Here is a 21,598-nt window from a genome sequence, read left to right on the forward strand (position 1 = left end):
TATTTGTTGGGAAAAGCAGTTAATTTGTGTTACAGAGTTCCCCATATTCTGGATTTTGCTGATTACATTCACATGGTGTCATTTATCATGTTCTGTCCCTGGTATTTTCTCTAAGCCAGTAGTTTAGAGATGTGTTCAGACTTCTTTGTTTAGGGGAAGGAGGTTCTGAGGGGGTGATGCCTGCCTCTTTTAGATGATAAATACTATTTAGATGTCTTTTTTGTGTTTCTCTTTTTTTTATTTATATTACTTAGATCCATTATGTTTTTAGTAGTTTGCAAAATGGTAACATTCCCTTATTTCTTCATAATTAGCTGTAATGTTTCTTTTTATATTATCTTTTAATAAAGGACCCAAAATATTTTGAAAGGTTTTAAAAATCACTCTGATTACATCCTAAAATACGGTTTAACTAATTTTGGTTTGACCATTGCACTATTGAAACAATAATACAAGCAAAATCAAGACTTGTTAATAGCCTTGAAGTTGTTCCCTTCTTCCCACCCAAGCACCAGAACTTACAATGCATAATAAGGTAAATGGATATACCTCTCTCTGCCAAAGTCCAAAATGTCAAGGAAATGAGAAAGCCCGGTAATTTAATATATCACTTGGTATTGTATTTATCAGTGTTTTAGAACTAGCTAAAGTTTTAATTAAGTCGCAGTTTTGGAAGAATTTAAATTTTCTTTTCCATTACAGAAAAACAAAGAATATGTGAGTATTGCCAGTGGAGGATTTATGGGTAAGATTTCGATTTATTAGTTTTTTTCCTCTATGTTTCAGAAGAAATTGTATTGATTATCAATAGAGTTGATCTGGAGTGGTCACATTAGTTAAAGGGTAGACTCTTCATTCATTCAATATTTTCAGAAAAGGCAAGGCCAGGAGGACTTACAGATAACAGACAAACGTAATAGGCAATTGAAATTGGTGACTATTTGATGTAAGACTATTTTAATAGATTTGTTTCCAAAAAATATTTTTGTAAAGATGAATGAAAAACTGCCCATATGATTGCCTCTATGGAGAAGAAGGATTAAATGATGGGACAGGGAAGGAAGACTTCAAGGAATACTTTTTATAGTATACCCTTTGGACTCTTTAGGTGTTTTGTTATTTTATTTTTGAACTACTTGAAGGTATTCTCTGTTTAAAAAATGTTAGCTAAGTGGAACAAAATAAACTGATATTTTCAGAACTGCAGACTAATATTTAATAATCTAGGAGAGTAAAATAATTGGCAGGATCTCTGCAGGCAAGTATTGAGAATTTTACTTTGCAGGCAGAGTAATAAGATTTTAAAAGAGCCTGTCTTACATTAGAAAAAGAGATACTACAAAAATACTGAGCTGTAAATGCTGGGGAAAATTAATGATCAAATCAAATCAATATATAAGAATCACATGCTGACCAGTTGTGCAACTGAAGCTCCAAAAATCAAATCAGTATATGTTGAGGGTAATGGAATCTTAGGCTTTAATCATGGGAGTTAGGCTGTAACTTAGGATTTTGGGAACATTAGGATGTATTTCCTCCTGGTCTTTGTTGATATTAACAAGGATTATGATTATCTTCTGTATATCATGACCTGATAACTAACGACTTTTGAGGTTCATACCCAGAGTGATGTACAAAAGGGGTTATTTTAATAAGTAGTGTTAAACATGTATTGGCCCTAGGCTCAGTGTTATTTATTAGGAATCCTGGTAACGATATAAAACTTGATTATTAAGCTTGTAATTCTCAAAAGTGTCTGAAAAGCATTCTTTTATAGTATAACCCAGATTTTAGAAAATTTTTTAAAACCATGAAGTATTTCTTTACCAAGAATAATCTCTCTTTCCGTAACTGTTAATGGCTAACAATGCTTCTTTATTATGGGAGAGATTGATTGATATCTCCTCATGGTATAACAAAAGTCACAATCGGTTTTCTGTTATCCTTTATGTCATAAAAATGTTGCAGAAATTATCTGTTAATACTTGAAAGATTTCCTTTCAAAGAAGAAAACGTAAAGCCTATACAGTTATCATCACATTGGCGTCAGTTAAGAAAAGTTATCCATGTACAGAGGGTTTTAGAAGGAAGAATAGGAAGGTTTGCTCTAGCTTGGAGGCCTTTACTCCTTTACAGACGTGCAGAAAGAAATACCTGTGATTATTTCCTTTGGTCCTTTTTTCTCAGCTGTGACATGTTTATTGTATTTCGTTGGTAATGAATTTTTCCAAAGAGTGTTGATATTTTAGGTTTTTGTTTTCTTTTTTTTTTAAATTTATCTTAAGCACTGCAGCAGCACCTGGCAGACATTAATGTGGATGGACCAGAAAATGGATATGGCCATTGGATTGCTAGTACCTCAGGCTCAAGGAGCAGTATCAATTCTGTTGATGTAAGTATATGTAGAGAATATGTTACCAGATTTGGATAAGTTCCCAGAAAAGGTGATTAACTACTAAACCCCCACCATAACAGAAATGGAGTCAAAACATTTCAAACACATGCAATGAAGAGTCATATTATTGTGAGATTAATGAGATGATACAGCAAGCCTTTATTTATTGTGAGATTAATGAAATGATACAGCAAGCCTTCACAGTTAAACTAGGTGGGAGCTCTTGAAGTTCAGCTGCTGAATTCAAATTTCTCCCTGTCCAGCTGTAGTTTGGTATCATTTAGTGACAGTTTTATGTTCCAGCTTAAATATCAATGGGGACAAATCTGGGTCCTGTAAATAGCTGGGACTCTTAAGCAAGCTGATTCCAGGCATCTCCCAGTTGGTTTTTGCCAGAATACTAGGGCTCATAATCATCTCGTGCACACCATGTCTGTACCCATCCCCATCACAGACTTAAATGATTTGGACTTGAGTCTATCCACATTTGAGAATTGGCCAGGCAGAGGAAGACAAGAACAAGTTGCCAATCCTATTTTATTTGATTTTTAGTTATTGAGATGTGTATTACTACCCAGTTTTGCTACAGTGGATAAATCTGTTTTTCTGTTCTTTGGAAATATTTGGGTAATAGGTCTTTTGTGCTTTTCCAGTACTTCAATATTTCATGTCAGTTGAATTAGATGTCATTAAATTATTTTCATAAATAATGGTCCTCACATACCTAGTGATTATTCTTTAAAACAGAAATAGAAGGAAAACTGCAGTACAAGGTCACAGTTAGTAGCTTGGGCTTACAGGTCTGACATACCTGGGTTCAGATTTCATCTACAACTTACTTTCTTCATGATCTCCAGCAAGATCTTTGAGCTGTGGTTTCTCCACCTGTGGAATATAAATGTTAACAACATAACCTTCTTTCTAAGGATAACTTGAGAATTAACAGTGCAAGTAAATGGAAAGTATAGTACCTGTCACCAGATATTTAATAGTAGTTATTACGAAATTGTAACTCACTACCTGTGTTAGTTGAGGTTTATCTTCAGCCATGCAAATCAAAATCAGGTTATTTTCACATCAGCAGATAAGGTTTGTCTGAGAATCTTATTTTTAATTTGATACTCTTATTTTTAACTTGATGCCATTGTGTGAAATCACCATTTACTTAGTAAACGTTTGCTATTTTCACTTTAAATAACTAAATAATATTTCATTTTATGGGTGTATTATAATTTATTCAGTTCTCTATTGTTCAATATTTACATTGTTTCCAGTTTTTTTCTGTTACAAACACTATTTAATTTTTGTAGTGATAAATTTGCATATGCCATGATTATTTTGTCCTGGAAGTGGAATAACTTGATTAAAATGTTACCAAAGTCCTTAGACTTCTGCATTACTATCAAATGGCTCTCCAAAAAACATTCTAATTTATATTCCCATTCACATCACTGGATAGTTTTTCTATTGAAGCTTTTATATTCAGATTTGAAAAACACTGATTGAGGCTATTTTAGAAATTATCTTAAAGAGCATTCTTTTCAAAGTACCAAAGAATTTTTACAGTTTAATTTGGCTCTGAATTTAGATATGGAAATAGAAACATAATTTTTGTTGTTGTTAATGACATTTCTTCTAAAAATGAAAGTAGGCCGGGCGCGGTGGCTCACGCCTGTAATCCCAGTACTTTGGGAGGCTGAGGCAGGCGGATCACGAGGTCAGGAGATCAAGACCATCCTGGATAACATGGTGAAACCCCGTCTCTACTAAAAATACAAAAAAATAGCCGGGCATGGTGGCAGGCGCCTGTAGTCCCAGCTGCTCGGGAGGCTGAGGCAGGAGAATGGCGTGAACCCGGGAGGCGGAGCTTGCAGTGAGCCCACATCCCGCCACTGCGCTCCAGTCTCTGGGCGACAGAACGAGACTCCGTCTCAAAAAAAAAAAAAAAAATTTGAAAGTAACAGATGTTCATTTTAGCATCATATGTAAATAAGAAAAGTATAAAGAAAACAAAATCACCTGTAGCTGTTACCAGAGATAATTTTGCCATTCATATTTTAAAGTATTTTCATCAAACCGTTTTTAGTGAATGTGTTTCTTTATTTTAAAAGTAGTGATCATAGCATACCTAGAATTTTATTTTCTGCTTTTTCACTAAACATATGAGCATTTTCTAGCATTTTAAAATGCTATTTAAAAATAATATGAGTTTGTAATGGCTGTATAATTTTCCATCAAATAGTACCCAAATTTCTGGGCACTTCCTTCTCATTAATTCTAAAGAGGAATTAATTGGCAGAAAATAGGATCACTTTTAAATGTTTGACACCCATCACGAAGTTGCCTTCTAGGAGGGTATATATGAGCAATCCCATGAAACAATTTAAGAATTAATACAGCCATGCACGGTGGCTCATGCTTGTAATCCCAGCATTATGGGAATCCGAGGCAGATGAATCACCTGAGGTCAGGAGTTCAAAAATTAGCCAGGTGTGGTGGTAGGTGCCTATAATCCCAGCTATTCAGGAGACTGAGGCAGGGAGAATTGCTTGGACCCAGGAGGCGGAGGTTGCAGTGAGCCAAGATCGCACCACTGCACTCCAACCTAGGCAACAGAGCAAGACTCTGTCTCAAAACAACAACAACAAAAAACAAACAAAAAAGAATTATACTCGCATCTCCTACATTTGGTACATCAGGATAACTTTTCTTCAGAAAATAAAGGCCTAAGTAGCAATATCATTAAAAAGCAAACATTTACAAGGGATATTTAAAAATGTAGCTGCATGGATAGTAGTTTGATTATACTTTTGCTTATTTTTGAAGACTAGTCTGAGATAAGAAAGGTTAATAGTTTTAACTATTTCTTATTGAATAAATAAGGTAATTTCAGGCTCCACACTCACATATGCGCAAATAGTAGTTTGATCATACTTTTGCTTATTTTTGTAGACTAGTCTGAGATAAGAAAGGTCAGTAGTTTTAACTGTTTCTTATATAATAAAAAAGATAATGTCAGACTCCACGCACATATATGTGCCTAATTTTTTATTCTACCTTCTTTTTTTTTTTTTTTTTTTTTTTTTGAGACAGAGTCTCGCTCTGTCGCGCAGACTGGAGTGCAGTGGTACAATCTCAGCACACTGCAACCTCCACCTCATGGGTTCAAGCAGTTCTCTGCCACAGCCTCCCGAGTAGCTGGGATTACAAGCACCCATCACCACGCCCGGCTAATTTTTGTATTTTTAGTAGAGATGGGGTTTCACCATGTTGGCCAGTCTGGTCTTGAACTCCTGACCTCATGATCCACCTGCCTCGGCCTCCCAAAGTGCTGGGATTACAGGCGTGAGCCACCGCGCCCAGCATCTACCTTCTATTCTTAAAATGATTTCACCTAATGAATTAGTTTGCAGCTGCCGCAACAAAATATCATACTACAAACTGGTGGCTTAACCAATGTAAATTTATTTTCTTACTGTTCTGGAGGCTAAAAGTCCAAGATGAAAGTATTGGCAGGTTTAGTTTATCCTGAGGCCTCTCTCCTTGGCTTGCAGATGGCTGCCTTGCCTTGTGTGTCCTTACATGGCTTCTCTGTTTTCATGTGCTCATGTCTTTCTCTCTTATAAGGACACCAGTCAGACTGGATTAGAGACCACCTGAAGACCTCATTTAACCTTAATTATGCCTGTAGAGGCCCTGTCTCCAAATACAGTCACATTCTGAGATATACTGGGAGTTAGGACTTCAAGATATGATTTTGGTGGGATTGCAATTCAGTCTATAACATGTAGATAACCATTAGCAGTAGTATGTCTTTTAGTCATTTAGAGGCAGTTAATCCATTATGTTCTTTTTTTAGGGTGAATCTCCTAATGGCTCAAGTGATAGAGGAATGAAATCACTAGTAAATAAAATGACTGTGGCTTTGAAGACAAAATCCGTTAATGTCAGGGAAAAAGTTATCAGTTTTATAGAGAATACATCAACTCCTGTGGATCGGTGAGTTGTTTATACAGTATGAGTTTATGATGAGTAATTAAAACTAAAGAAACAATGTCTTAGAGTAAGTAAATGTTAGTTGAATTTAATGTGTTCCAGAAAAGGATTATAAAGTATATTTTCTATTAGATGATTTCATAGTTTTTATTAGAATTGCAGGAATGTACTTTATATACATAATTATTCTCTCTTACTACTCAAAGATGCAAATAATGTATCTGTCACATCATGCCATTCACTAAAAGAAATTTATATCCCAGTATGTATCACATTTCATATAGTAGCTGCTTCCCAAATGTCAAATGGATGGAGAATCATCTGCCCAATTCAGTGATCTCATAGTAGGAACTTCTTCCTCTGCTCCAAGATTTTAAAACCTAGAAAATCTGGTCATGCTAAATATAGCAGAAACCCACCTTCTGATGTTTAAGATCAGACCTTCATAGAATTTCGTTTACAAAGCCCCATTTCCTTGTAAATTACAAATGAGGGACATGGTTAACAATTTAGAAATAAGTTTAAAAATATCTGTTATATATATTGTTTCTTATTGTAACTGAGGATACATTTTTTTCTCCACGTATAAGTCTGTTTGATCTTTCTTGTTCCTAGAGTTCAAAGCTAACCTTATAATTGCAACACAGAATTTGTTTTAAGGAAGCCTTATATTGGAAATGTGTTATAGTATTTGGTTTCACTTTCATGTCTTGCAGTATCCTGGGAAAATTGACATATTTTACTTTAAGAATTGAATGTCAGGGATTTGTTGTCTGTCCCTTTATTAAGTATAGTATATATGCATACAAAAGCACATTTTTCTGCATTTAGTAAATAGCCGAGAAGGTAATAGATTATTTTCATTGATCCAAAACATTGTACCTTATCTAAAATGGTCAACTGATAATTACTAAGGTGTTTTATCAAGCCTGAAAGACTTGTTTATGCAGTAAAGTTATGTCTTCTCAAAAGCTAACCCTTTTACCTTTTGTTGGTGCTTCTGAGTTGGAGGACTATTATTGCTACATTTTGTAGCATGAACATTTACAATTTTATTTTAAAATTTATTTGTTGTAAAATGTACTGGTGATAACTAAGTCAAAAAGACTGCTGCCTTGATTAGTTGAAATTGGCTTTTCTTTGTTTTTCTTTGTACTTGGGATGATGGAAACATCTTCTTTATAATGTACACTCTGGGTGAGAAAAACTAAACTGTACCATATTTTTTGTTTTAAAGCTGTTGCATTTTTTTTATAATCATTTTGTTCTGTCCTCTGCCTTGATTTGCTATAGAATGTCTTTCAATCTTCCTTGGCCAGACAGATCATGTACAGAGCGGTAAGCCAATGAGTAGAGCATTTTTCTTGAACCATCCTTTTCCTTTAATATGCTTCATGCCATCTATAAGCCTCATGCTGTCTTGGCTCAAATTTCATGCAGCTATTTCAAATGCTAAACTTTTCTCATTCTGCTTTTAGGAGTGTGTCATGTTTATTGATACACTTTTCTTTTTGTTTTTTGCTTGATCATTTTAATTTCTTTTCCTGCATGCTTGTTTGTATCACCCATTCCACAGATGAAAATTAAGTGTGTTCAAAACCTGCAGTTTTTATTCTGAGACGGGGGAAGGTGAAACAAAGAAAGTATGTGGTCGCGAGTTGGCAGGTTATCTGCTTTGGTGCTCATTTGCTTCTATCTCCCGCCTAGCAGCAGAGAAAATTATAGCACCTAAAAATAGGCACTGTTCATGGTTCAAATTTTTTGTTAATTTGTGTACATTATGTAATTTTATATTTTTAGATTTTTCTTAATAAGATGTATGTATTTAGGTTGAGTTAGCATATATAAATCTCTTCCAAGGAACTACAGTTCTAGGGTTCTGCCTTTGGTTTTTGTTGAAAAAAAATTACATTTTTTTCTAGGTGGTTGATTACTTTAATGTATAATCTGTCACTTCTCTAACCCGAATAAAATGAGGTGCTTCTCATTAAAGACAATAAGTTTAAGGTTTAAAAATCTACTGGATCTTCAATTAGGGTAACAAAAGAACTTTACTAACTTAACTCTGTGTGACTTTACAGTTCTTATACTCACAGAATTTTTCAGCAATTTAATTTAGAATATCAATTACAGCAACACCTACAAACATTTAAAAAGAAATTCTATAAATCCTAAGTGGGCCAGAAAAAAAAAATAAATTCTAGTCATATTTTCAATGTAAGTTAAGCTTTGGAATAATGGAATGGAATTTTTCTCGGGTCACTTCAGTATTCTCAGTGACTTGAAGTAGCATTTTTAAGAATAATACTTCACTCTCTAAGACTATACTTTCAGCCGGGCGCAATGGCTCACACCTGTAATCCCAGCACTTTGGGAGTTGGAGGTGGGCGGATCACGAGGTCAGGAGATTGAGACCATCCTGGCTAACATAGTGAAACCCCATCTCTACAGAGCGAGACTGCGTCTCAAAAAATAATAATAATAATAATAATATAATAATAATAATAGTTCACCCTCTAATAACTTATCTTCTAAGAGTTTTGATTTATTGTGACTATTCCTACACAACGCCAATTACAGGACTTCTGCTAATAATTTTACCTAGCACTACTTTAAAGGAAATTGCTTCTTTTAAAATTATAATCTATTTGTGAATCATCCTTTCCATTTTCTTCTGTTATAGGACCATTGAATTAGTCTAATTTTTTTTAACTCCCAAGTTCTCAAATTATTAATTTTTGTAACTTAAATCATCTCTGATCCACAGGTAGATATATTTGTTTTGAAAAGAGAATCTAATGAGAAGTTAGAATGAATTAGGTTTCTTTCTAAGCTCAGTAAATTAAAGCCTACTCAAACCATACTATAGATGTTTCTACTATTACCATGGCAAAAAAGTATAGATATTATGCTTTAAAAAATAGTACAGCTGTTGAATTTTATTCATTTTTAGCCAGTCTTTCAAGAAATGTCTCAATAATCCTTAGCATTCATGTTTATAAAAAATTTGCATTGTATTATAAATCTTGATTAACAATTAATAATTTGTTTTTTAGGATTATCTCTTTACTCATACTTTCTGGTTATTTGGTTATCTGGTTACAGCAAATGCTTATTCGCTGTAAACATTTATCTTTGTTACTTTTTATGTTATGGCAGTTTAATTGTGCTTAATATTAGGAGAAAACTTATAATCTAATCTATATAAAATTTTACAATCTAGATGGCATCAAAGCATTTTTAGATAAAGCTCTTACCTCTGTCTTTGCCTTTTGTAAGAAAGCTGAATCTGAGTTTCAAAGGCATCCAAATTATATCATTTTCTATCTCTCATGAGCATAGTTTGGTAATTTACAGGACAATTTTGTATTAGATATATTTTAACATAAAACCAAATGATTATGTCACTTGTAATTTAATCAGACTTTAAGCCTATGTATTGATTAACCTAACTTGTAATTTCCAAAGAATATTTATTATACACTAAACTCTCATTATATTTATTGAGGAATGTTATTTTGGAAGAAGTAAATCAACAAAATTAGGCTACACATTTTTTGTGTGTGTGTGTGTGTGTGACCGAGTCTTGCTCTGTTGCCCAAGCTGGAGTGCAGTGGCGCAATCTCGGCTCACTGCAACCTGTGCCTCCTGGGTTCAAGTGATTCTCCTGTCTCGCCCTCCCAAGTAGCTGGGACTACAGGTGCGTGCCACCACACCCAGCTGATTTTTAAATTTTAGTAGAGACGGGGTTTCACCATGTTAGCCAGGATAGTCTCGATCTCCTGACCTCGTGATCTGCCCACCTCGGATCTTTCGGCCTCCCAAAGTGCTGGGATTACAAGCGTGAGCCACTGTAACCGGCACAAAAAAAAATTTTATTGATGGTGTGTAAAGTATAGATTTGATCTCTATCTTCTGGGAAATTTGAATTCTAAACCTAAGTAAAGGCCAAGTGTGGTGGTTCACACCTGTAATCTCAGCACTGGGAGGCTGAGGTGGGAGGATCACGGGTCCAAGAGTTCAAGACCATTCTGTGCAGCATAGCAAGATCCTGTCTCTGAAAAAATAAAAAAATTAGGCAGGCGTAGTGGTACACCCCCGTGGTCCCACACTGTGGTCCCAGCTACATGGGAGGCTGAGGCAGAAGGATTGCTCCAGCCCAAGAATTCGAGGCTGCAGTGAGCTAAGATTGCACCACTGTACTCTAGCCTGGGTGACGGAGTGAGACCCTGGCTCTAAAATACTACTACTACTACTAATAATAATAACTAAAGGCATGTAACTTGATTTTTTCTCACATTGGAATAGCTCTTGAAAATAGAAGATTTTGAGTGTTTTCATATGTTACATGCACACACCCAAAAAAGCTAGAGTCTTCCTTTGTAGTAGGTAATTTTAGCTGAACCTTATCCTACAAGTAAAACAATGCTTTTCCCCTCAGAAACATGTAGTATTTTATTGACACATTTTAATTTTACCTGTTAGTTTATTTGGGATTACCTGAAAATTAATAGGGTATTAATTTTTATATTACAAAGAGAGGTCACACTTCCTATAGACCTAATCAAGTTTGAGTTTACATGTTATTTATGCCTCTGCCTTTTGAAAAAGAGGCAGATTTTTTTTTTTTGAAATGGAGTTTCACTCTTGTTGTCCAGGATGGAGTGCAATGGCGCTATCTTGGCTTACCGCAACCTCTGCCTCCCGGGTTCAAGTGGTTCTCCTGCCTCAGCCTCCAGAGTAGCTGGAATTACAGGCATGCGCCACCATGCCCAGCCAATTTTGTATTTTTAGTAGAGACGGAGTTTCTCCATGTTGGTCAGGCTGGTCTTGAACTCCCGACGTCAGGTGATCCACCCACCTCGGCCTCCCAAAGTGCTGGGATTACAGGAGTGAGCCACCGCGCCCGGCCGAGGCAGATTCATTTTTATGGCTTATATTTACACAACAAAAGTAGAATCTTCGTTTCTATTGAAACAAAAGTAACAGGAATAAAAAAATGGGAAGATAACCCTTAAGACACTTGCACTTATGAGAAGCCTTAACCAATCATATTGGAATTTGAATATTTGGTGTCAGTAACTTATTTTACCTAACAGACATGAAGGTAGCACCAGGCATTGTCCTAATAGTTTTACAGTAAAATTGACTGATTTAGTTCTCACTATAACCCTGACAGGTAGATATTGTTAGCACTATTTTACAGAGGAGGAATCAGAAGCACAAAAGGCTAAATAAATTCCGCAAGGCCAAACAGATCTAAGCATTGGTTTTAATATGGATATTGAAATTGTTTAAAATTTAATTTTTACATATTTAAGAGCATTCAGCCTACCAAGGCCTTATGCCACTTTTGCTAACATAATTTCTTTATCTTCTTTTAATTTCCTTAACATAGCTCTCCTAAAACTATGGGTAGTACATGGGGTTTTGGGGGGGTCAGGTAAGGAATATTTACATATTCAAATGATGCTTGGTAAAAATCTTTGATAACTTCTTAAGTGATTATTTCTCTCCTAAAATTCTTTGAATATAGGCATGTGAGCAGCAGTGACAGAGTGGGCAAGCCTTACCGTGGCGTAAAGCCTGTTTTCAGCATTGGGGATGAAGAAGAATACGACACAGGTGTAGTAATACACTAATACACTTAGCTACAGACAGCTTTGCTGTCATTAGGAGTGATTACAGCAGTCATTCTGGGAATAGCCAATCAACTGCTTTTTTAAAAAAATGAGATTCTGTAGAAATAATTGGAGAATCTGTGGCTGTCTATTAAGAGTTTGGTTTTAGACACCTTGAATTGTTGTACGTATTAGAAATCCAAGCACCAACATGGCACATGTATACATATGTAACAAACCTGCATGTTGTGCGCATGTACCCTAAAACTTAAAGTATAATAATAATAAAATTTTTAAAAAAAAGGAATCCAAGCAGAAATGTTGAGTAGAGGCAGTTGATTATAGGTGTCTTCAGCTAAGGAGAGAGGTCTAAACTGATGATAATTTGGAGGCTATCAGTGTGGAAATAGTATTTAAATCCAAGTGATGGGATTGAAATTCCTTTGATCGGATTGAAATTCCTTTGATCCGCCACCTAGGAGATTGAGAGTTGTGGGACTAAAGCACTGAAAATTACAAAATTGAGACATCTGAAGTCTTGAAACTGGAGGCAATATCCTAAAGGGCCACAAGATGGTGATATTGTGTCAGGGAAGTTTGTCTTCTCTGTGGTTATGTTTTAAAAAAAATAATTTAGGCCAGGCGCGGTGGCTCACGCTGTAATCCCAGCACTTTGGGAGGCTGAGGCGGGCGGATCACTTGAGGTCAGGAGTTCAAGACCAACATGATGAAACTGTGTCTCTACTAAAAGTACAAAAATTAGCTGGGCATGGGAGTGCATGCCCATAATCCCAGCTAATTGGGAAGCTGAGGCAAGAGAATCACTTTAACCCAGGAGGCGGAGGTGCAGTGAGCCAAGATCATGCTACTACATTCCAGCCTAGGTGACACAGCAAGACTCTGTCTCAAAAAAAAAAAAAAATTTAGTCTTTGGTTTATAATTCTACTGTCCAGCTTATCCTAATTAAGCAATCATAACTAATATTGGTTAATATGTGTATTGAGTTAGGTAAGCAGTCATAACTAATATTGGTTAATATGTGTACTGAGTTAGGGAAAAAATATATAAATATACAGAATGAGAAAAAAAGACTCCCAAATCTCACCTTGCTTTTTCCAGTTAGTAATAAATACATGTTGCATATTTTCCATTTCAGCTCATGTATCTCCTCATTCTCCTTCTATCATATAAACATACCATACTTTATTTAGTCAGTCTTCCAGTTGACACTGGTGGTTTTCCAGGTTTTTTGTTTGTTTCAAATGACACTGGATCTTTATATAAAGATATATATGTAGATTAGCTTCTGATGACAGTATATTCAGAGGGTAAATTCTGCTAAGAATTTTAAATTTTAAATCTTACTGCTAAGTAAGATTGCTAGGTTATAGGGAATCACATTTGACATTTTAATAGATACATGAAATCACTTTTCAGAAAACTTGCAGAGAGGTGAATGTGATATTTCTGCTTGTTTCCTTTTCTTCTTTTTTCCCCTCTCTGTTGCCATCTCTTTCTGTTAACTCTGTCTCTGAATATCTCAACTTCTTCCATTAACAAAGGGGAGAGGCAAATGGATGAATAAATTGTGTCATATTTACATTTATCATGTATCTACACACACATATTTACAATATGGAAAATTGGACCATAATGAAAGTGAGAAAACTGAAACTATGTGTATCAGTATGTATGAATTTCAGATGTTGGGAGTAGGGTAGCAGTTGTGGGAGAATGCAGTTGAGTAGTCTACTTTTTATATACATTTATATACATTTAAGTGTATATTTATATACATTTAAGTGTATATATACATTTATATACATTTAAGTGTAGAATACTACTGTATATTATTTAGGGATATGCATATATGTTAAAGCAAAGACATGTATGGAACTGATAACACCAAATTCAGATAATTAGTATTTCTTGGTGGGGAAGGGAGGAGAATGTGAGTAGGAGGAGATACATGAGAGTTTCACTTTTGTTTAGGCTGGTGTAGATAACGTGCGATTTCCTTTTTCATTATGTCTCTATATTTTGCAGTATTTGTTAGAAAGCAAAGGACAGAACCTGTAATTATTTACCTTAGAGACTGTATTATCCCTTTCTTAAATTAGAAAATATAATTATTTTATATTTATCTTAGGGAAAATAACCCTAAATTTTTACTTATTTATCTCAGGATTGATTTTATTATTTTCCTTAAAATCAAAAAAGCAGCAAGATAAAACGAAATCTGCCGTCTTTACTCTCAAGATAGGTGCCTATTGTTTAACAATTCAGCCATCTCTTTACAGACTAGTCAGATCATAGTTAAGTTATGCATATCAAAACAATTGAAATACCCCAAATGGTTTAATCTTTAAAACCGTATTCTTAATATTTAAACCTGACTTTGTTACCATATGAAAGTGATGTTTGATAATAATATTTCTATATTATCAGTGGCATAAGGAAATAGAGTAGCAGGATTAGAATTGATTGCGTTATTCTTTTTTTTTTTTTTTTTCTTTTTTTTGAGACAGTCTCATTCTGTTGCCCAAGCTGGAGTGCAGTGGCACAATCTCAGCTCACTGCAACCTCCACCTCCTGGGTTCAAGCGATTCTCATGCCTCAGCCTCCCGAGTATTTGAGATTACAGGTGTGCGCCACCATGCCCAGCTAATTTTTTATATTTTTTAGTAGAGATGGGGTTTCACCATGTTGCCCAGGCTGGTCTCCAACTCCTGCCCTCAGGTGATCTGCCTGCCTCAGCCTCCCAAAGTGCTGTGATTGCAGGCGTGAGTCACTGTGCCCAGCCTGTTTGTTTTTCAATCCATATCTTCAAAATACTACTGAAATTTTTTTTAGACTGTTAGGGAATGTATCATTTTAAAAGTTGGTAATATCCATATTTAATACTTTATATTTTTTATAGATGAAATTGACAGTTCTTCAATGTCAGATGATGATAGAAAAGAGGTTGTAAACATTCAGACTTGGATAAACAAGCCAGATGTCAAACATCATTTTCCTTGTAAAGAAGTAAAAGAAAGTGGACACATGTTTCCCAGGTACTTTTAAAAATGTCTTCATAAGAAGTAAAATTGAATTTGGGGAAGTTAATAATACAAAACTGAACTACAGAAGAACCTTTATTTATCCTAGTACAATAAGATATAATTTCCTTCTGTCTACTTGTATTACAGGTCTTGAATTTACAGTATTATGTAATTTTTATTTTGAAAAATTTTATACAAAAATGTTGAAGGAATAGTACATTGAACACCCTTATGATTCTTTTTTTTTCTTTTTGAGACGGAGTTTTGCTCTTGTTGCCCAGGCTGGAGTGCAGTGGCACGATCTCGGCTCACAGCAACCTCTGCCTCCCAGGTTCAAGTGATTCTCCTGCCTCAGCCTCCAGAGTAGCTGGGATTACAGGCATGCGCCACCACCCCTGGCTAATTTTGTATTTTTAGTAGAGACGGGGTTTCTCTATGTTGGTCAGACTGGTCTCGAACTCCGGACCTCAGGTGATCTGCCCACCTCGGCCTCCCAAAGTGCTGGGATTACAGGTGTGAGCCACCGTGGCCGGCCATGATTCTTAGATTTATCAACTGTTACCACCTTTTAATACCACCCCATTTCGTATGTGTATATATATACATATGCATGTATATGTACATTTTTGTCAAACCTTTCAAAAGAAGTCTACAAATGTGACACTTCATCCCTAAATGCTTCAGCATAAACCTCCCAAGTATATGAGCATTCTCCTGCACAACTTCAATGCCATTACCCCACCTAAAAATTTTTGTAAATTAACATCATTTAACATACAGATCATACCCCAAATTTTCAGTGTCCCCAAAGTATCTTTTGTAGTGTGTTTTTTCTTTCTGATCCATGATCCAGTTCATGGTTTACACATTGCATTGTCTGTTATGTGTCTTTAGTCTCACCCTGTGTACAGCAGAACTCATCCCCCCACCCCCTTGCTTCCCTTTTCTCTTCATGATGAATGAATCCTTTGAGTCCAGGTCAATCATCCTACAGAATGTTCCACATTCTGCACTTGTCTGATAACTGTCATATTGTATTACTGTACATAAAAAATGTGAGAGTATTATATTAAAAAGAAGCTGAGATACAGGGGTTGGGTGAGTGTTAATAATACTATGCTCATTTTGCCTTCAGGATCCAGTTACAGAATGTTTACAAAATATGTAGGGAAACCCAACAATTGCCTAGTGATCTTGGATATTAGATATAGGATATGGTGCATTGAATGAGAATAGTTTATGAATATAGGTAATAGCGTTAAAAAATCTGAAACGTAATATACTCCATTTCAATAAAAAATATATTATTGTAGTGATTTCTATGTTGTATGGAACTTTTTATTATATTTATTACATTTTAAATCATTGCAGGATTATCTGTTAATAAAATATTAATTTTGCATACAATTAAAAGGTGTTAATGTGTAGCTTACTTGTTTATAGATTAACCTCTGTTTATATCTTTTAACTCAAATAATTTTATTTAGAGTTGAACATTTCTAATAATTGAGATGGTTGAAACAACACCTGTTTTGAATTAAATTTACTTAAAAATTCTTTTTCTTTTAATGCTCTTTTTGTCTCAAGTCATCTGTTGGTTACTGCAACACATATGTACTGTTTAAGGGAGATTGTTTCACGGAAAGGATTGGCTTATATACAGTCTCGACAAGCGCTGAATTCTGTAGTTAAAATTACATCCAAAAAAAAACATCCTGAACTCATTACCTTCAAGTATGGAAATAGCAGTGCTTCAGGAATAGAAATCTTGGCAATCGAAAGGTAAGATTTTCCTTAGGATAATATTATCTGAATTCAGATATTATCTGAATTACTGTAGTTCACTATAAAGAGTTTGTTTCTTTATTTTGGGGAATGGATGGTGGAATAGGATAGCTGAACCACTTTTAGTGTTTCTTATCGCTTTCTCCGGAGTCCTTAGTCATATGTGGTTTAGCCATTAGCACATGATTTGAGTAAGTGCCATAGCTAATTTCATAAAGTTTCTGACCCAAGGATCCTTATTGTTAATCTGTACCAGTGCTGCACTAATTGCTGGCTTGCAGAGAAATAAGAAACTTGTTTTAGAATATGTTGATATTTTTATTTTCCTTCATCGAAAAATTCTTGTTTTGACAAACTGTCAGTGAACTAAGCAGTGTGCTGGGTGATATAGGTAATTTACAGCCTGGTACAAGCCCCCCTTTGTCTCATTGTGGGTCACTAACAGTTCAAAGACTGGCCCAAGAGCTGTGGACCACACTGATATTGATACTAAACCATTTTTTAATCTGTAGATAAAAATATGAAGCCCAGAGGGGTGGAATGACTTCCCAGATCCTAACACTTAGTTTGTGACAGAACCAAATATAGCCTTCCTGACTCCTGATTTGTGGTTTATTATACCTTGCATCAGTTCAAGTTGTTCCCCCACTGGGATTTAGGATTACACTTATTATTTACAGGAGTGCTTGGATAAATAGTAAGCTTAAGGTTATATCGCAGCACTTTTAAATAATCAACTTCAGTTGGAAGAGGAAATTATTCAGCTTCTTTCATCTTGTACTGACAATTAGGTAGCAAACATCATGAATCTATACTGTTTTATGTACTTTGTTAAAAGAAAATAATACCTGATTTGTAAAAAAAAAATCACTTTATTGCTTTATGTAAGAATAAATATTTACATAGTGATATTTTCAATTAATAATATAAAGAATATGTCATTCTAATTCTCTGTTAACACATTGATGAGTATCTTCTCAGATTTTTTTTAATGCATATGTTATTTCTCTACTAAAAACTAGATAAATGTGATATAGGCTTGTTTTTGTGTTCTGATTTTTTAAGAAAATAGTATAGTGTGAATATACTTACATTTTAATAAATATAAAATTTTTTAAATTAATTAATTAATTATTTTTGAGACGGAGTCTCTCTCTGTCACTCAGGCTAGAGTGCGGTGTTGCGATCACGGCTCACTGCAAGCTCCGCCTCCCAGGTTCACACCATTCTCCCTGCCTCAGCCTACCGAGTAGCTGGGACTAGAGGCGCCCACCACCATGCCCAGCTAATTTTTGTATTTTTAGTAGAGATGGGGTTTCACCATGTTAGCCAGGATGGTCTCCATCTCCTGACCTCGTGATCCACCCACCTTGGCCTCCCAAAGTGCTGAGATTACAGGAGTGAGCCACCATGCCCGGCCCAATAAATATAAATTCTTAGCTTTTTAATGGTAGATATTCTGTTATAAGGATTTCTCAGGAGATTGATTTAACAAGCCTCATGTTGATTGGCATTTACATTGTTTTCATGTGTTTCACTATTAATCTTCTAGTGGGCCTTTAAAAACATGTATGTTTACATAGTTGTCCAATTAGTCTTCTCAGGATAAATTCCTGCAAGTAGATTCAATGGGTGAGAGGTGTACACATTTTAATATCTACTTATAAATTAATCCTAACCAAAGGAGATTTGAATTATGACTCATGTATAGTAAAAGTTGGGAATTATGTTTTAAAGGCTTTCCCACAAATTTTGCTAAATAAATTGAAGTTTATTATGTATAGATCAACATCTTTTTTTTTTTAATTCAGAGTTTTGGAAGATAGTCTTAATAGTGGAAGATAAAGTAACTAGATTCTCTCTCTCCCTTTCTTCATTGATACTTATGGTTCTCTATTCTGCCTCGCATATAACACTTATAGATGATTTATACAGTGGAATTGTTAGGTTTTACCGAAAATGCTTTTTTAAAAAAATACCACTATTTTTATTCTCCAAGAAAAGAAAATTGACATTTAATCTATGGTGTTGATATTTTGCAATAGTTATCATAAGTCTTGTCTTTTTTAAATATTTCAGACCTCATAACGCCATTTTATTATGTACATAACCCTCTGTAAAGTTTGGATAACTATAGCTATTTTTTATATAGGAATCTGTTTTAGTGAACTTAAATTACTTGCTTAAAGTCAAACTATTAAGTGTTGGAATTGTCATTGTCTTTGGAATTGGATACCAACAATTCGTGTGTGATTTTTGTAGCTAATTGAAGGTACATCTGTATTGGGGAGTGGAATATTATATTTTTTATCTTGTGTTTTATCTAGCTATTACCTATATTTAATAATGGTTCAAAGAATTTTAGCTTTACACTATATGAAAAATCACATTGCCTTTGCATTTAGATTTTCTTTCGAAATAAGCTTTGGATTATGTTCAAATAAGCTATGGGAGTACATAGGAGGCATCTCTGCTGGCTTTGTGGGTTAGGGAAAGCTTCCCATTGGAGGTGACCTATCAGCTGAGTCTTGAAGGGAAAGCACTGTATTTTTATATACATATACATATGTATATATATATATATATATATTTTTTTTCCCCCTTAGGTATTTGATTCCAAATGCAGGGGATGCAACTAAAGCCATAAAACAGCAGATCATGAAAGTTTTGGATGCTTTGGAAAGTTAATATAAAAGAAAATTATATAAAAAGAAATTAAGACAACCAAGAGAAACATGGACATATACCTCCTGACTGAATACTAACTGGAGACCTTTCATTTGCTCATGGGGCTGCTTAAATAGCAGGTCTAAGAAAGTGTAAATTATTATAATCAATCTGTGGACAGTAAACTTTTTAAAAATTTTTCTTTTGCATTTTGGTTTTATAAAATGATGTATTATAAAGGTCAGTTATTAAATTACTTTGAAGTAACTGACCCTGTGCCCTTATGGACTAAGTAAGGGTACAGAATGCAGTTCTGTTTTGAAGAGCTGTTTTAAGGGAACATGCATCACTTTCGGGTTCAAAAACAACTGTACACATACATATCTGCAGTGTCTTCACTGAAAATTAGAGATAGAATTAGTTGAAGAGACTTCCCTAATTGCTACATTGTTTTACTCACTGAGCAATATCAGAAACTAAAAACATAGGTTAATAATTCACTCACTGTTTCTATTCTTCTTAAAAAGAGTGAAATTTTTTTAATGGAATGGTTGAAGATTCCTGCCAACTCAAAATACAGTACAGCTAGTAAAATGTTGAAACATCAGTTTCTAAATCACCTTTGCTCCAATAGCTAATTTTTTGGACACTAAATGCTTCAAAGATAAGAAACTTCATCCTAATGATTTCTAAAGAGCAGTTAAAAGCATTAAAATAAGTAGGTAGGCTGTTAAGATTAAAATTAACATTTTGGGGACAGAATTGTGTCTGTAAAAATGTCATTGGTTTTTATTACAAGTGGATTATTTTATTCATATTTTAAAACAAGTGTTTAAGCCACATTGATTTATCCTCATTGAGGATTATGGTCTGTAACCACAGTAATATCCACTTATATAAATGCCAAATAATCAGAGAGCTTATAAAGTACAATTGTTTTTGTCATCATTTTCTGAAGTTCTTTCTCTTCTTTTGGTTTTGTCCTCTCATTGAAGTTCCAGTGGTTTGAAATTAGTTTTGGACACATTGTCTTAATGTACTGAAAATGGCTCTGCTGTATTTTGCAGCGTTTTTCATTTAATTTATAATGGTCCATATTAGACACATTTGGTAAGAGAAGTCCAGGAACACATTTAGGGCTATGGAATAATATTTTGTAAAATCCATTTGGGAAGTTGCAATACCCACAATCTGACATGTCCTAAAATGTAAGGGATTATCTCTAAGGGGTTGATGGGAGAAATATTTAGATGTACCCTGTTAACGGCCAGTCATTTTGATTTACTTATGGAAATCAAGTGAATAAAAGGCAACATAATTTGGGAAATTTTATTCTAATATCTAATAAAAACAGTTTGAGTGGTTGAAGACATCTGCATGAAATTGCACCTGGGTGTATTACTTGATATAACTCTCCCCTAAAACTGTTGTAATTGCATTTTTTCCCTTTTCTTGGCACCCCTTTAGAAATGTACTGAAGTCTCATTTTTCACCCATTTCAGCCATGGGACATTTTTCATAATATTAATGTAAAGATGTTTGTGTTACTGTTTATAAATTACAATTGTAAATAAATTAATAGTTTGCCCAAAACTTTGTTCTTAAAGACACTGTCTCTCTCTTTCTTTTCCCTATTTGCAAATCTCTTAAGGTCACAAAATTAGAGAATTGAAGGCATGTAGTAAGTTACCTACTACCATGAACTACACAGTTACAGGATTATTTATGACTATTAAATGAAAATACATTTCATTGACTGTTCTAGGCACTTGTGTAGATCATCCTTCCTTCACTGGCCCACTGACCACAGAGCTGGGAATCACTCTGGGGTGGCCACCTCTCATGGCCTCTTGTGATTGCAAAGGTTGCAACTTTAGGAGGTGGTTATTTTTTGTATTTTCAAGATAAGGAAACCAAGGCTCAAAGAAATTGAGTGAAAAGAGAAAGTATTCCTCTTATCTCCACACTCCTTGGAAATTATTTTTGTCTGTGAAGGTATACAATTATTTCTCCTATATAGGATTGATGCCATTTGCCCACCATTAATAAAACTTGGTCAGTATGATAAATTTGTATTGACATACTCAAC

At 34.7% G+C, this 21,598-nt stretch overlaps 1 protein-coding gene across 2 annotated transcripts in view; it reads left to right on the plus strand.

The window, feature by feature from the left end:
• TBC1D23 (TBC1 domain family member 23) overlaps positions 1-21,115 on the plus strand; it is a 64,951-nt gene extending 43,836 nt beyond the window's left edge. The window contains exons 12-19 of one of the 2 annotated variants that reach the window (XM_008975395.4): positions 703-745; positions 2,286-2,392; positions 6,255-6,394; positions 7,685-7,729; positions 11,928-12,016; positions 14,934-15,069; positions 16,645-16,839; positions 19,449-21,115. In XM_008975395.4, coding sequence (XP_008973643.2) covers positions 703-745; positions 2,286-2,392; positions 6,255-6,394; positions 7,685-7,729; positions 11,928-12,016; positions 14,934-15,069; positions 16,645-16,839; positions 19,449-19,530 — 837 coding nt within the window. In that variant the 3' untranslated portion in view covers positions 19,531-21,115. The remainder of the gene's footprint in view (positions 1-702; positions 746-2,285; positions 2,393-6,254; positions 6,395-7,684; positions 7,730-11,927; positions 12,017-14,933; positions 15,070-16,644; positions 16,840-19,448) is intronic. The other variant, XM_008975396.4, reaches the window with a different exon arrangement.
• Positions 21,116-21,598: the final 483 nt, after the last annotated feature.

This window comes from Pan paniscus, chromosome 2 (assembly GCF_029289425.2).
Source record: "Pan paniscus chromosome 2, NHGRI_mPanPan1-v2.0_pri, whole genome shotgun sequence".
In the NCBI taxonomy this organism is placed as follows: domain Eukaryota; kingdom Metazoa; phylum Chordata; class Mammalia; order Primates; family Hominidae; genus Pan; species Pan paniscus.